This window comes from Trachypithecus francoisi, unplaced genomic scaffold (assembly GCF_009764315.1).
Source record: "Trachypithecus francoisi isolate TF-2019V2 unplaced genomic scaffold, Tfra_2.0 Lachesis_group9, whole genome shotgun sequence".
NCBI lineage: Eukaryota > Metazoa > Chordata > Mammalia > Primates > Cercopithecidae > Trachypithecus > Trachypithecus francoisi.
In genome coordinates, this window is record NW_022681474.1 from 37,649,614 (window position 1) to 37,663,172 (window position 13,559).

General features: G+C 43.7%; 1 protein-coding gene across 3 annotated transcripts in view; it reads right to left on the reverse strand.

Annotated features, from left to right (window-relative positions):
• CFAP70 (cilia and flagella associated protein 70) overlaps positions 1–13,559 on the reverse strand; it is a 109,258-nt gene that overhangs the window by 88,261 nt on the left and 7,438 nt on the right. For 2 of the 3 annotated variants that reach the window (XM_033209598.1, XM_033209597.1), the window contains exons 4-7: positions 9,780–9,878; positions 9,513–9,592; positions 6,163–6,342; positions 2,028–2,210 (exon numbers count right to left, since the gene is read on the reverse strand). In XM_033209598.1, the coding sequence (XP_033065489.1) occupies positions 2,028–2,210; positions 6,163–6,342; positions 9,513–9,592; positions 9,780–9,878 (542 nt within the window). Of the gene's footprint in view, positions 1–2,027; positions 2,211–6,162; positions 6,343–9,512; positions 9,593–9,779; positions 9,879–13,559 lie in introns of those variants that run through there. The other variant, XM_033209599.1, reaches the window with a different exon arrangement.

Below are 13,559 nucleotides of genomic sequence, written 5' to 3' on the forward strand. Positions count from 1 at the left end.
AGAAACTGTAACAAAGGTGATGACTGTCACAGAATCCTTGGTCTGTTGCTTTTCCAGCAGAAAACCTCTGTGGCTGGTGGCACATTTGCCCAAATTTTGCTTGAGCCTGCTAGGCTCATTTCACCCACTCGGCCTGGCAGGCTGTGCTAGGCTTGCATACTGGCCAGGATCCCACGCCTGCCAAGGGTGAGCCAGGCATGGAGCATTGAGGGGTGTGTGAGTAAGCGATCATGGGGTCTGGCCATTGTGCACAGCCAGGCATGCTGGCTGCAGCAGAGCCAGAAGCTCCAGGCACCAGCACAGGTGCCAGCTCCCTGTGAGGCTGCGGCTGAACCAGGCATACTGCAAGCAGCTTCCATGGCTGGCACCAGGGAATGTGGTGGTGCTCAGAAGCTTGGAGACACCAGAAACTGAAGAGCCTCTGGTGTCACAGCCCTGGCTCAGGGAGCTCCTAGGTCTGGGCTTCCCAAAGGACCACAACTCTTCTCTCTTCTCCCCTTTTTGTCACCCACAATGTGATGAGCAAGGGACATGTTTCAGCCCTGTTTGTGTTACAGCTCTTTCAGCCCCACCATTCCGCAGGTCCTGAGTTCTTGTTTTGCATCCAGGAAGAATGAGGTACACAGACAAGTGGAGGGTGAGCAAAGCAAAGAGGTGCTTTACTGAGCAACAGAACAACTCAGAGGAGACTCACTGAGTAGTGGTAGCTCCTCTCTGCAGGCAGGTAGTCCTGACAAGTGTCCAGCTCTCAGGAGAGGGGAGACCCACAGTGGGTAGCTCCTCTCCACAGACAGGACGTCCTGACAAGTGTCCAGCTCTCAGGAGAGGGGAGACCCACAGTGGGTAGCTCCTCTCCACAGACAGGACGTCCTGACGAGTGTTCAGCTCTCAGCAGAGAGGAGACCGACAGTGGGTAGCTTCTCTCCACAGGCAGGTCATCCCATCCTTTGCGTGAGTCTGGCTGAGTCCTGAGTTTTTATGGGCTTCAGAGGGGAGGAAGTGCCATGGATCCATGCTGACTGATCCATGGGAGGCCATGGGTGGAGCCAGAAAAGTACCATAAGTTCTCACCCTGGTCCATGGGAACTAGCAGCCTGGCCCCCAGACCTAAGGCAGTCCCTGGCCTGAAGGTGGGGTTTCACTGGGGACCTGCCCCTTTTCACCCAGGAGCCTGTCTGCCTCCTGCTGCCATCCACAGTGCCCTGGCTGTTCATGCTGAGGGGTGCCTGCAGGCCCATGCCAAGCTGCCCTCAGTGCGCCCCTTGGACTTTCTCCCATGCTCATGGGTGCCCAAAGTCTGGAGAGGGATCAAGACGGCAGAGGGTTGGTTTGTCAGCACTGCCCTGAGTACATGCACACCTGGCCAGGTTGTGACAGCCCCGGGCTCGGCCACAACTTTGCTCCGAAATTGGAGCAGGCACCAGGAGTAGGCAGAGGCCAGGCATCAGGAGCAGGCACTTCCAAGCCTGTGAGGGCAGGGGGGCTTCCCAGCTTCCGAGAGTGCAGAGATGTCTGGGTATGCAGCTGTGGCTGCGCAGCTCCAGCTGCACATGGGAGGGAAGGGCTCCCACCTGTTCCCAGCTCCTGCTAGCTCCATGGAGCATGTAGGCCCAGCCAGGACTCCCCCACTGCAGCCAGCATCATGGCAGGAGCTGCTCCAGACTGGCCACTGCTGCCATCGCTACTAGGGTAATGAGATGTGGAGGAATTAGAAGGAAGAGACATGACTAGAGGGACACTTTCACTGCATAGATCTTCATTTTTAATTTTGACAGTAACTGATAATTACCTATTCGTAAGTCAATAAATTTAAAATAAAATAAAGAGTACATGTGATATAAATTATTTTGTTTTCTGGACTTAAGAAGTCAGAAGATATCTGAATCAGAATTAGATAGGTGTTTTATTTTGGCATGTAATTATTTTGACAGGTGACAAATGTATATAAATTACAGTAATGCACAAAATGTTTTATCATCTGTCAGTACACTAAGTTTATCACAAAAACCCGTATATCAGGCTCTCACCTCAGGATGGTTGAGTTCTCCTTCTTCTTCTTCATAGGGACCACCAACAATGAATGCATCAGGAATGTTATTAGCTCCTGGAGCCAGAATGTTGGCAATTGGCCACTTTTTGGGCCGGGGAACAGGTTCTCTTTCCCCTCCAAGCTTCAGAGTTCCATTCTTAAATAAAATGGGATAGTCCTTCTACAGAAATAAATACCATACGTCAGGAAAGTTTGTAAAGGACTTTGAAATGGACAAGAAGATTAATCAAGTCTTTTCAATGGAATGCTGAGTGTTGTCAAACATACCCCTCTATGATTAATCTGATTCTAGAGAGGAGCCTGTGCCTTTCATTGTCTTTGCACTATTTTACAACTCTGTAACTTATAGACATTTGATAATAATGCAAATTATTCTGGTTCATAAATATGCAGATACAGTTTGTCCAGTGGCAATGTAACTGATTATTTCCCTGAAGCTAATGACAAGTTTTGAATTATTGGCAAATTCATTTCAGCATTCCTGATGCCTATATACTCCTTTGAACTCATTGTCACATTTTACTGATTCCCTCACTAATAAGTTAAATAAAATCTTGGACCAACTTTTGTGTTATTTATTTTATACGAGAGTTGTGTTTATACCTGTTTAAAAATTATCCTTTAGAAAACAAACTAAAATCTGGCAAGGGGCTAAAAATATAGGCATTTTCATGTCTTATAACTTATCCAAAGTATACTTGCAGTAGAAAATTGGTAAAATATATAAATAGGCAATCTATAGAAGGGGAAATTAGAACATCCAACATTTAAATAAAAACATGCTACATTTCATTAATAATCAGTAAAGTGCACATTAAAATCAGCCAGGAAAAGTGGCCTAATGCCTATAATCCCAACACTTTGGGAGATAGAGCCAGGAGGATCACTTGAAGCCAGGAGTTTGAAACCAGCCCGGGCAACATAGCGAGACCCCTACATCTACAAAAAAAATTAAAAATTAGCCAGATGCAGTGGCATGCACCTGTAATCCCAGCTACATGGGAGGCTGAGGTGAGAGGATTGCTTGAGTCCAGAAGTTCAAGGTTACTGTGATCTATGATTGTGCCACTGCACTCCAGCCTAAGTGATGGAGTGAGACCCTGTCTCTTATTAATAGATAGACAGAGAGATATATAGATAGACAAAGAACAGGAACAAGAAGTTTACTGGAAAAGAAAACCAACTGGCCCTTAAATTAAAAGAAAGTTCTATTTCCAACACTATAGCAAACTAAAGTACAACAGATCCTTTGTCAGCAACAAACACACAACAAACTAGATAAAGTAGAACAGCAACAACAACAAAAAGTTATATTTTATCACATAGCCAAGGTCAAAAGAAGTAAATGAAAGTCTAGGCTGGGCACAGTGGCTCATGCCTGTAATCCCAGCAGTTTGGGAGGCCGAGGTGGGCAGATCACAAGGTCAGGAGTTTGAGATCAGCCTGGCCAGTATGGTGAAACCCCGTCTCTACTAAAAATACAAAAATTAGCTGGGCGTGGTGGTGGGTGCCTCTAGTACCAGCTACTCGGGAAGCTGAGGCCAGGAGAATCGCTTGAACCCGGGAGGCAGAGGTTGCAGTAAGCCAAGATCGTGCCACTGTACTCCAGTCTGGGCAACAGAGCGAGATTCCGTCTCAAAAACAAAAAAGAAAAGAAAAGAAAAGAAAGTCTAAAAGTGCCAGAACTGGCAGCAGCAGCAACTCAATACCCAAGGGATAAGCTCATGAGCTGATGCTGTGCCAACCCAGGAAATGTCAGACCCAGACACTACTATACAGAAGCAAGCATGGCCCTGTGCCCAGGCAGGACAGGAAGCTGGAAATAAGGCTGCTGCATAAAACTAGGACCTGGGTGTGGTGGCTCATGCCTGTAATCCCAGCACTTTGGGAGGCTGAGGCATGCAGATGACCTGAGGTCAGGAGTTCGAGACTAGCGTGGCCCAGACGGTGAAACCTCGTCTCTACTAAAACACAAAAAATTAGCTGGGCATGGTAGCGGGCACCTGTAGTTCCAGCTACTCAGGAGGCTGAGTCAGCAGAATTGCTTGAACCCGGAAGGCAGAGGGTGGAGTGAGCCGAGATCACGCCACTGTACTCTAGCCTGGGCGACAGAGCGAGACTCCATCTCCATCTTCAAAAACAAAGCAAAAAAAAAAAAATCTAGAACCTGGAAGGGCAACCTTTCATCAAATATGAGAATAAAGGAGCCCTTTTCAAGTTTAAAATGATGCAAGAAACGTAAAAGAAAAAAATTTAATTATTAAAAAACTTTTGTAGGCCAGGCGCGGTGGCTCAAGCCTGTAATCCCAGCACTTTGGGAGGCCGAGACGGGCGGATCACGAGGTCAGGAGATCGAGACCATCCTGGCTAACACGGTGAAACCCCGTCTCTACTAAAAAATAAAAAAAAAATTAGCCGGGTGAGGTGGCGGCACCTGTAGTCGCAGCTACTCGGGAGACTGAGGCAGGAGAATGGCGTAAATCCGGGAGGTGGAGCTTGCAGTGAGCTGAGATCCGGCCACTGCACTCCAGCCTGGGCGACAGAGCGAGACTCTGTCTCAAAAATAAAAAATAAAAAATAAAATAATAAAAAAAAAACTTTTGTATACCAAAGCAATGACCCAAATTAAAAATAAATAATAAACCAGAAATAAACATGATAAACTATAAACTGACAAACTTGAAAGAAAACATTATTTTTCTCTACATATGAATTTTTTTTTTGTTTTTTTTGAGACAGCATTTCACTCTTGTTGCCTAGGCTGGAGTGCAATCTTGGTGCGATCTTGGCTCACTGAAACCTCTGCCTCGTGGGTTTAAGTGATTCTCCTGCCTCAGCCTCCCCAGTAGCTGGGATTACAGGCACCCCCACCATACCCGGCTAATTTTTTGTATTTTTAGCAGAGACAGGGTTTCACCATGTTGGCCAGGCTGATCTCGAACTCCTAACCTCAGATGATCTACCTGCCTCAGCCTCCCAAAGTGCTGGGATTACAGGTGTGAGCCACCACACCCCAGTCAGAATTTACAAAATCAGTAAGAAAAATACTAAGACCTCCAGAAGAAAAAAAAATAAAAGGCACTTTTAATTATCAAAATTAGCAAAAACAAAGAGAAAATTTTCAATACAATCCCGAAGTTGGAGCGAGGGCAATGCACAGATCTGCCTCATATAGCTATGTGGGTTGTTCCCTGGAAGGGTGATCAGCCATCTCATTTGCCTAGGACTGTCCCCGTTGTGGTGCTGAAAGTCCCATGTCCCAGGAACCTCCTAAGTCCTCAGCAAACTGAAGAGTTGCTACACAACTTTAGTGGGTCATTCACATACATGGCCCTGGAAATAAGACAAGTGGAAGTGTTAACTGAATAGAAGCCTTTTAGCAAGCAATTTAGAAATCTCCACCAAGAGCCTAAGAAACTCCATATCCAATCATTCCTATACCTGGAAACGTGGCCTAAGAAAATATCTGGAATTAAGAGAAACTTTTGTTTAATAAAGCACATTGCAGAAAATCTGCAAAATGTACACACAAAAATAGTCTGTATAGAAGAAATACACCAAAATTGGCCATTTTAAATGTCTTATATATTTTCTACCATATATTTATATAAATTATATTTAATGCACAATATATAATAAATATGTAAATCATAAACACTAAAATCTGTATATAAAATAGAGATAAACTTGTAATCCCAGCACTTTGGGAGGCCGAGGCAGGCAGATCATGAGGTCAGGAGATCGAGACCATCCTGGCTAACACGGTGAAACCCCATCTCTACTAAAAAATACAAAAAAGCTAGCCGGGCGAGGTGGCGGACGCCTGTAGTCCCAGTTACTCGGGAGGCTGAGGCAGGAGAATGGCGTGAACCCGGGAGGTGGAGCTTGCAGTGAGCCGAGATCCGGCCACTGCACTCCAGCCTGGGTGACAGGGCAGGACTCCGTCTCAAAAAAAAAAAAAAATAGAGATAAACTGTATTTTTCAAGCCTAAAATAAATCTCAGCTATTAGCAGTACAATGTTTTGAATGGTATCTTAGAGGTGAGGAAGAGATGGCCATATGAGTACAGACATGTTTGAATCTCTATAAATATCTGGCAGTAGGGCTTTACCTCTCCAAGTGATGGAACTTGCAGACCGACCATGTAGTTCTGCCCAGGACCTGTTGGAATGAAGGATTCAGGCACAGAGTAAGCAGCCTCCAATGTGACCTTCAGTAGATTGCCCCCTGAGATCTGGGCTGTGGTCAGTAAAGGCTCTGCCACTAACACTTTAACTTCAAGACTGCACTGCTGTAAAAGAATAAAATTATGCAGCATTTTGAAAATTGCCAGAGATCTTCCTTTTTTGCATTACCTCATTTGAATCTCATATTACTGTTCAAGATAAGAAGGTAAAGCTTAATTATTTCCATAAGTTGAAATAATGTTCTCTAGGTCCCGTGAGTTGGAGATAGAGCCAAGAAGAGAATCTTATTCCTAACCTGGTTCCCTGCCCACTCTACCATACTGAGGTAAAGTATATATATAAATACACACAAAACAGGAATTGTAAGAGTCTACTGAAATGTTGGCCAGGCATGGTGGCTCACTTCTGCAATCCCAGCACTTTGGGAGCTAAGGCAGGTGGATCACCTGAGATCAGGGGTTCAAGACCAGCCTGGCCAACGCAGTGAAAAACCATCTCTACTAAAAATACCAAAATTAGCCAGGCACGCCACGTGGTGGTGCATGCCTGTAGTCCCAGCTGCTGGGGAGGCTGAGGCAAGAGAATTGCTTGAACCCAGGGAGGCAGTGAGCTGAGATCGCGCCATTGTACTCTAGCCTGGTCAACAAGAGCAAAACTCCATCTCAAAAAAAAAAAAAAAATGTCGACAGAAGTTGCACATGAGTAAGTGAGATTGGGTGCTTTTTTGCTAGTCTATATTTTATGATTATTTTTGTAATTTTTAAATTAAATTAAATTAAATTTGAGACAGAGTCTTGCTCTGTTGTCCAGGCTGGAATGCAGTGGCACGATCTCGGCTCACTGCAACTCCGCCTCCTGGGTTCAGGCGATTCTTCTGCCTCAGCCTCCTGAGCAGCTGGGAGTACAGGCGCACACCACCACGCTCAGCTAATCTTTGTATTTTTAGTAGAGACGGGGTTTCAACATATTGGCCAGGCTGGTCTTGAACTCCTGACCTCGTGATTCGCCCGCCTTGGCCTCCCAAAGTCCTGGGATTACAGGCATGAACCACCGCATCCGGCCTATTTTTGTAATTTAAATGTAATGCTTTGTAATAAGAAAATATTTTTTTCCGATAGATATGTATATATTCCACATAAATAGGTATAGACATATATGTGTATACCTCTGACATTTTCACTCAGGATACATACAAAGTAGGTTTTAAATGTGTATTGAGGCTGCGCAAGGTAGGCTCTCGCCTGTAATCCCAGCACTTTTGGAGGCCGGGGCAGGCATATTACCTGAGGTCAGGAATTTGAGACCAGCCTGGCCAACATGGTGAAACCCCATCTCTACTTAAAGAGAAAATACATAAAAATTAATCGGGCATAGTGGTGGGTGCCTGTAATCCCAGGTACTCGGTAGGCTAAGGCAGGAGAATCGCCTGAACCCAGGAAGTGGAGGCTGCAATGAGCTGAGATCATATCATTGCACTCCAGGCTGGGCAACAAGAGCAAAACTCCATCTCAAAAAAAAAGAATGTGTATTGAATGCTAGGCACTCTGCTACATCACTAGGGATATAAAGACAAGGAAGACATAGTTTCTTTCAACATAGAACTCATGTCATAGTGCCAAGATTTATGTGAAATCTATACTAGAGACCTGTACAAAATGCTGCAGTCAAGGAAACCAAGGAGGGAGTGAAGAATTATTTGGCTGGGTTGACATTTATAGGATAAATAGGCATTTACAACATGGATTAGCAGAGGAAGGAAAGAAAAAGCCATTCTGGATAAGAACAGTTTTTGTGGGCTGGTCCAAAGGTAGTGAGTTATTTCAACTGACTGTTCGCAGTCAGTTACAGATCAAATTCTTTGTTCTATTCTTTCCCATGTCTCACTACTGCACTTGGCTAGTCTTAGGGAGCAAAAACAGTCTTATGTTAAGAGGGATTGGAACAGTATGGTATCTTCCATTTAGGTATATGTAAGTAATTCAGGATTTTGCAACTTGAAGTATTAATATAAGGAAAGGAGTAATGCGAGATGAGGTTGAAGGGGGAGGCTTCCATTATAAAGGATGCTGTATGCCTGCTAAGCAATCTGGACCTTAACTTGTAAGCAGTGGGTGAATCCATAAACTACACAGTACTAAGTAGGGGAAGAGATAAGATCAGATTCACTTTTTTTTTTTTGGGAGACGGAGTCTCGCTCTGTCGCCCGGGCTGGAGTGCAGTGGCCAGATCTCAGCTCACTGCAAGCTCTGCCTCCCAGGTTCACGCCATTCTCCCGCCTCAGCCTCCGGAGTAGCTGGGACTACAGGTGCCCGCCACCACGCCCAGCTAATTTTTTGTATTTTAGTAGAGACGGGGTTTCACCGTGTTAGCCAGGATGGTCTCAATCTCCTGACCTCGTGATCCGCCCGTCTCGGCCTCCCAAAGCATATTCACTTTTAAATCATTGTGCAAGCCATGGGGAGGTTGAACTGGAGGGAGGTAAAGGTAGGTACAAGACTATTTGTAACTATCCAAGTGAGAGATAATAAGGCAATAAAGAGTAGGAATGAAGCCAAAAAGAAAACCTAAAGACACTTAGAAGATGGAAAAGGCAGGATTTGGTGAAAGGCAGATTTGAGGATTGGCTGTAGTTAGGGTCTGAGGGAACGGTCATAGATATAATTTAGGTTCTATGTTCCATGATTTCACAGATGGGTGATGCCACTAGTCAAAAAACTAAGATAAAAGGAAGAGTAGGTTTCAGGGAAGATACTGAGTTCTGTTTTGGAATGTTGAGTTTTAGGTGCCTATGGGATAACATTATAGAGGAATAGAGTAGATGCTTATAAAGTGTGATATTCTAGAATTCCAGAAAGGGGTCTAGGCTAGAACTGCTGGATTAGAAATTTTCAGTGAGAGGCATGCTACCATGCCCTAAAGTATATGAGGTGCTTTCATATACTATTTGATCCATCAGGACATAGCTCAAGAGTTATTTCCATGGTTAAGCCTTCCTTGCCTCTACCCGTGGACAAAGTAACTGATACCTGCTCTATGCCCATGTACCTCACTCCACCATTTAATCACACTGGGTTATAATCTATGATATGTAGATTGTGGGCTTTTCAAAGTAGGACTCCGCCTTATTATCTTTGTTTCCCAGAATCTAACACTAAGTGTGCTGTGAAAAGAAAATGCCCAATGCATTACACTCAACTGAATTGAACCTTAATAGCAGACAGAATTGTTATACTGAATGGCAGGCTGAAATGTTGAGAGCTAAAACTCTGATTACCTTAGCACTTGATCTAGGAGTTTCTAAGGGTGAGCCTTGCACAGGGTGCAATGGAACTGTTGTTTGAAATGAACTCTGTCCTGCAAAAAGAAGCCCAAGTTGAGCCAAAGAAGAAAGGGTTAAGTTGGGATGACTGCAGGCAGAGATAAATGTGCCCACTTTACCCCTCAAATCCCTCAAATTCATTGAGGCTAACTTCTATATCTCTCTGGGGCTAAGTTTTATGAGCTTTGCCATTTCTGCTTTTGGGCAAAGCACACATCTGACCTTCCAGTAAGGGAAGAAGGTCCACCACAGCCTGACCAAGAATTAAGGTCTTCTCTTCTTTCTGTTTCTTTTCCTTTGGTAAAACTTCAGTCACAGTTACTAGAAAAATCAAAACAAAGAAAATGAGACATTTAAAACATCCATCCGATAACCAAGGTGCAACACACAAAGCATTGTCAAAGAGATGTACATTAAAAAAAATTAACTTGAAAGTAAAAGGCATCAACATCAGTAACTTCTGGTGGAAAATACCGGACCACTTCAGTGACTTTTGAACTTTTTGCCTGCAAGTTATAATAAGAAATGGGTTTTAGATCATAATCATGTACATGCATGTGTATAAAAGTAACTGAGGCTGGGCGCGGTGGCTCATGCCTGTAATCCCAGTACTTTGGGAGGCCGAGGAGGGCAGATCACCTGAGGTTGGGAGTTCGAGACCACCCTGACAAACACGGAGAAATCCCGTCTCTACTAAAAATACAAAATTAGCCAGGCATAGTGGCCCATGCCTGTAATCTCAGCTACTGGGGAGGCTGAGGCAGGAGAATCGCTTGAACCTGGGAGGCGGAGGTTGTGGTGAGCCAAGATCAAGCCATTGCACCCAGGCTGGGCAACAAGAGCGAAACTCCATCTCAAAAAACGAAAAGAAAAAAAAAAGTAACTGATACATATGATTATATAACAAAGCTTCATATAATATTAATCTTTACTAGGTCAAAATCCTTAGGTATTTTCTTTTTTTTTTTTTTTTTTTTGAGACAGAGTCTTGCTCTGCCACCCAGGCTGGAGTGCAGTGGCCGGATCTCAGCTCACTGCAAGCTCCGCCTCCCGGGTTTACGCCATTCTCCTGCCTCAGCCTCCCGAGTAGCTGGGACTACAGGCGCCCGCCTCGTCGCCCGGCTAGTTTTTTGTATTTTTTTAAGTAGAGACGGGGTTTCACCGTATTAGCCGGGATGGTATCGATCTCCTGACCTCGTGATCCACCCGTCTCGGCCTCCCAAAGTGCTGGGATTACAGGCTTGAGCCACCGCGCCCGGCCAAAATCCTTAGGTATTTTCTATTCTATTTCATATAGAAGAAATTACTGGTCATAATGCCCATCAACTGATCTTATGAATGGCTAAAAAGTCACAATCTGAAGTTTCAAAAACATTGCTCTAGGGTGGGCGAGGTGGCTCACGCCTGTAATCCCAGCACTTTGGGAGGCCAAGGCAGGCGGACCACGAGGTCAGGAGATTGAGACCATCCTGGCTAACATGGTGAAACCCCGTCTCTACTAAAAATACAAAAACAAAATTAGCCAGGCATGGTGGTGGGCGCCTGTAGTCCCAGCTACTCAGGAGGCTGAGGTAGGAGAATGGCGTGAATCTGAGAGGCAGAGCTTGCAGTGAGCAGAGACTAGACCACTGCACTCCAGCCTGAGCAACAGAAAGAGACTCGTCTCAAAAAAAAAAAAAAAGAAAAAAGAAAAAGGAAAACATTGCTCTAGATCCCCTATATTGCCTACCATAAGGCTTGACACATTTTGGAGTAATCCTGTAGCATGCAGAGTATGTACAAAGTTTTTCACTGCAGCATTACTCTGTGTGCTTAACACTTATTATAACAATTTCAAAATTTCAAATACACAAAGTAGAATAGTGTAACAACTATCCATACAACCATAATCTAAATTTAACAATTTTTTTGCTTCATCATATGTAGCTTTGTTTGCTCAAATACTTTTATCATATTTGCTTTGTTTGCTGAAGTACTTTTCAAATAAATTACAGATATCATGACATTTTACTCCTAAATACCAAAATACACAAATCCCAAGTAAGACATTTTCCTAGAAAACCACAATCACTTTACCACATTTGGCAAGTGTGTGATAATAGCATTAAATAATTCCTTAATTCATCTAGTGTCCAGTTGATATTTAACATTTCCCAATTATCCCCAAATTTATTTTGTAGCTGGTCTGTTCAAACCAGAATCCACTCAAAGACCACGTGTTGCATTTGGTTGTCATGTTTCTTTTCATTTAGACCAGTCCCCCTTTTCCACATACTTCTTCTCTCAAACATTTCTCTCTTTTGTTGAAGACACCAGGCCAATAGTTATACAGAATGTTACATGTTCTAGATTTGTCTCGTTTTATTCCTCATAGCGTTTAATTTGTTTCTCATTTCCTGTGTTTCCTACTTGGGTTCAGCTTCAGCGTTTTCAGCAAGGATAATAGTTTGATAACATATTTACCTATGTGGTATGTTATCAAACTCTGTGACCTTTGTAACCTGAAAGATGAAAATAGCATCTAAGCATAATTTTATTTTTTGTATTAGAATCAGGTTGAAATTTTTTCCATATATTTAAGGACCAGTTATAGTTTCTTTTCCATGAAATTTTCATATTCCTTTCATATGTTTTATATACTTTTCCATTAGATTCTTGCTCTTATTAATATGCAAGAGCTCTTTAAAGGTAAATTTGCCTTCTGTCTAGAAATGAATTGCAAATTGTAATCCAGTTTGTAGCTTGTCTTTTACAGTTGCTAATGAATATATATATATATATATACACACATATATATATATATATACATATATATATATATACACATATATATATATATTCTTTTTCTGTGGTTTCTACAGTTGTGAAATACATATAAAGGCTTTAGCTCTCTGATTATTTTAATTCCATTATTTCTTATGGCAGTTACACGATTTAATTTTTTACCCACATTTTATCCAGCTGGTATTTATTTTGGTAGTTTGTTTGTTTGTTTTTCAAGACTAGGCCTCATTTTGTCACCTGGGCTGGAATGCAGTGCTGCGATCTCAGATCTCAGCTCACTGCAACCCCTGCCTCGAGGGCTCAAGTGATCCTCCCACCTCAGCCTTTGGAGTAGCTAGGGCTATAAGTGCTCACCACCACACCCAGCTAATTTTGTGTGTGTGTATATATATATACATTTTTTTTTTCTTTTTGAGATGGAGTCTTGCTGTGTCGCCCAGGCTGGAGTGTAGTGGCGCAGTCTCAGCTCACTGCAAGCTCCACCTCCTGGGTTCACGCCATTCTCCTGCCTCAGCCTCCCAAGTATCTGGGACTACACCCAGCTAATTTTTTGTATTTTTAGTTGAGATGGGGTTTCACCGTGTTAGCCAGGATGGTCTCAATCTCCTGACCTTGTGATCCACCTGTCTTGGCCTTCCAAACTGCTGGGATTACAGGTGTGTGTGAGCCACCACGCCCAGCCCCAAAGCGTTGGGATTACAGGCATGAGCCACTGCACCCAGCCACTGTTTTTTGTTTGTTTGTTTGAGACAGAGTCTCACTCTGTCACTCAGGCTGGAGTGCAGTGGTGTGATCTCGGCTCACTGCAACCTCCACCTCTCAGGTTAAGTGATTCTCCTGCCTCACCCTCCTGAGTAGCTGGGACTACAGGCACGCTCCACCATCCCCGGCTAATTTTTGTATTTTGAGTAGAGATGGGGTTTCACCATGTTGACCAGGCTGGTCTTGAACTCCTGACCTTGTGATCCACCCACCTCACCCTCCCAAAGTGCTGGAATTACAGGTTTGAGTCACTGTGCCTGGCCCATTACATTTTTTTAATTCAATTTGAGATCTTCCAGTTCTTGGAAAGACTTATGGCTTTCAGGTGAAACCTGGACTTTTCCTATTGTTATGAATCTCTGGATCTCACTTACACCTTCTGTTTTCAGCTGGCGTTTTCCAACACCACCCCAACAGAAGAAGGAAGGAGATGCTGCGTCATTACTGCCAAGTTGG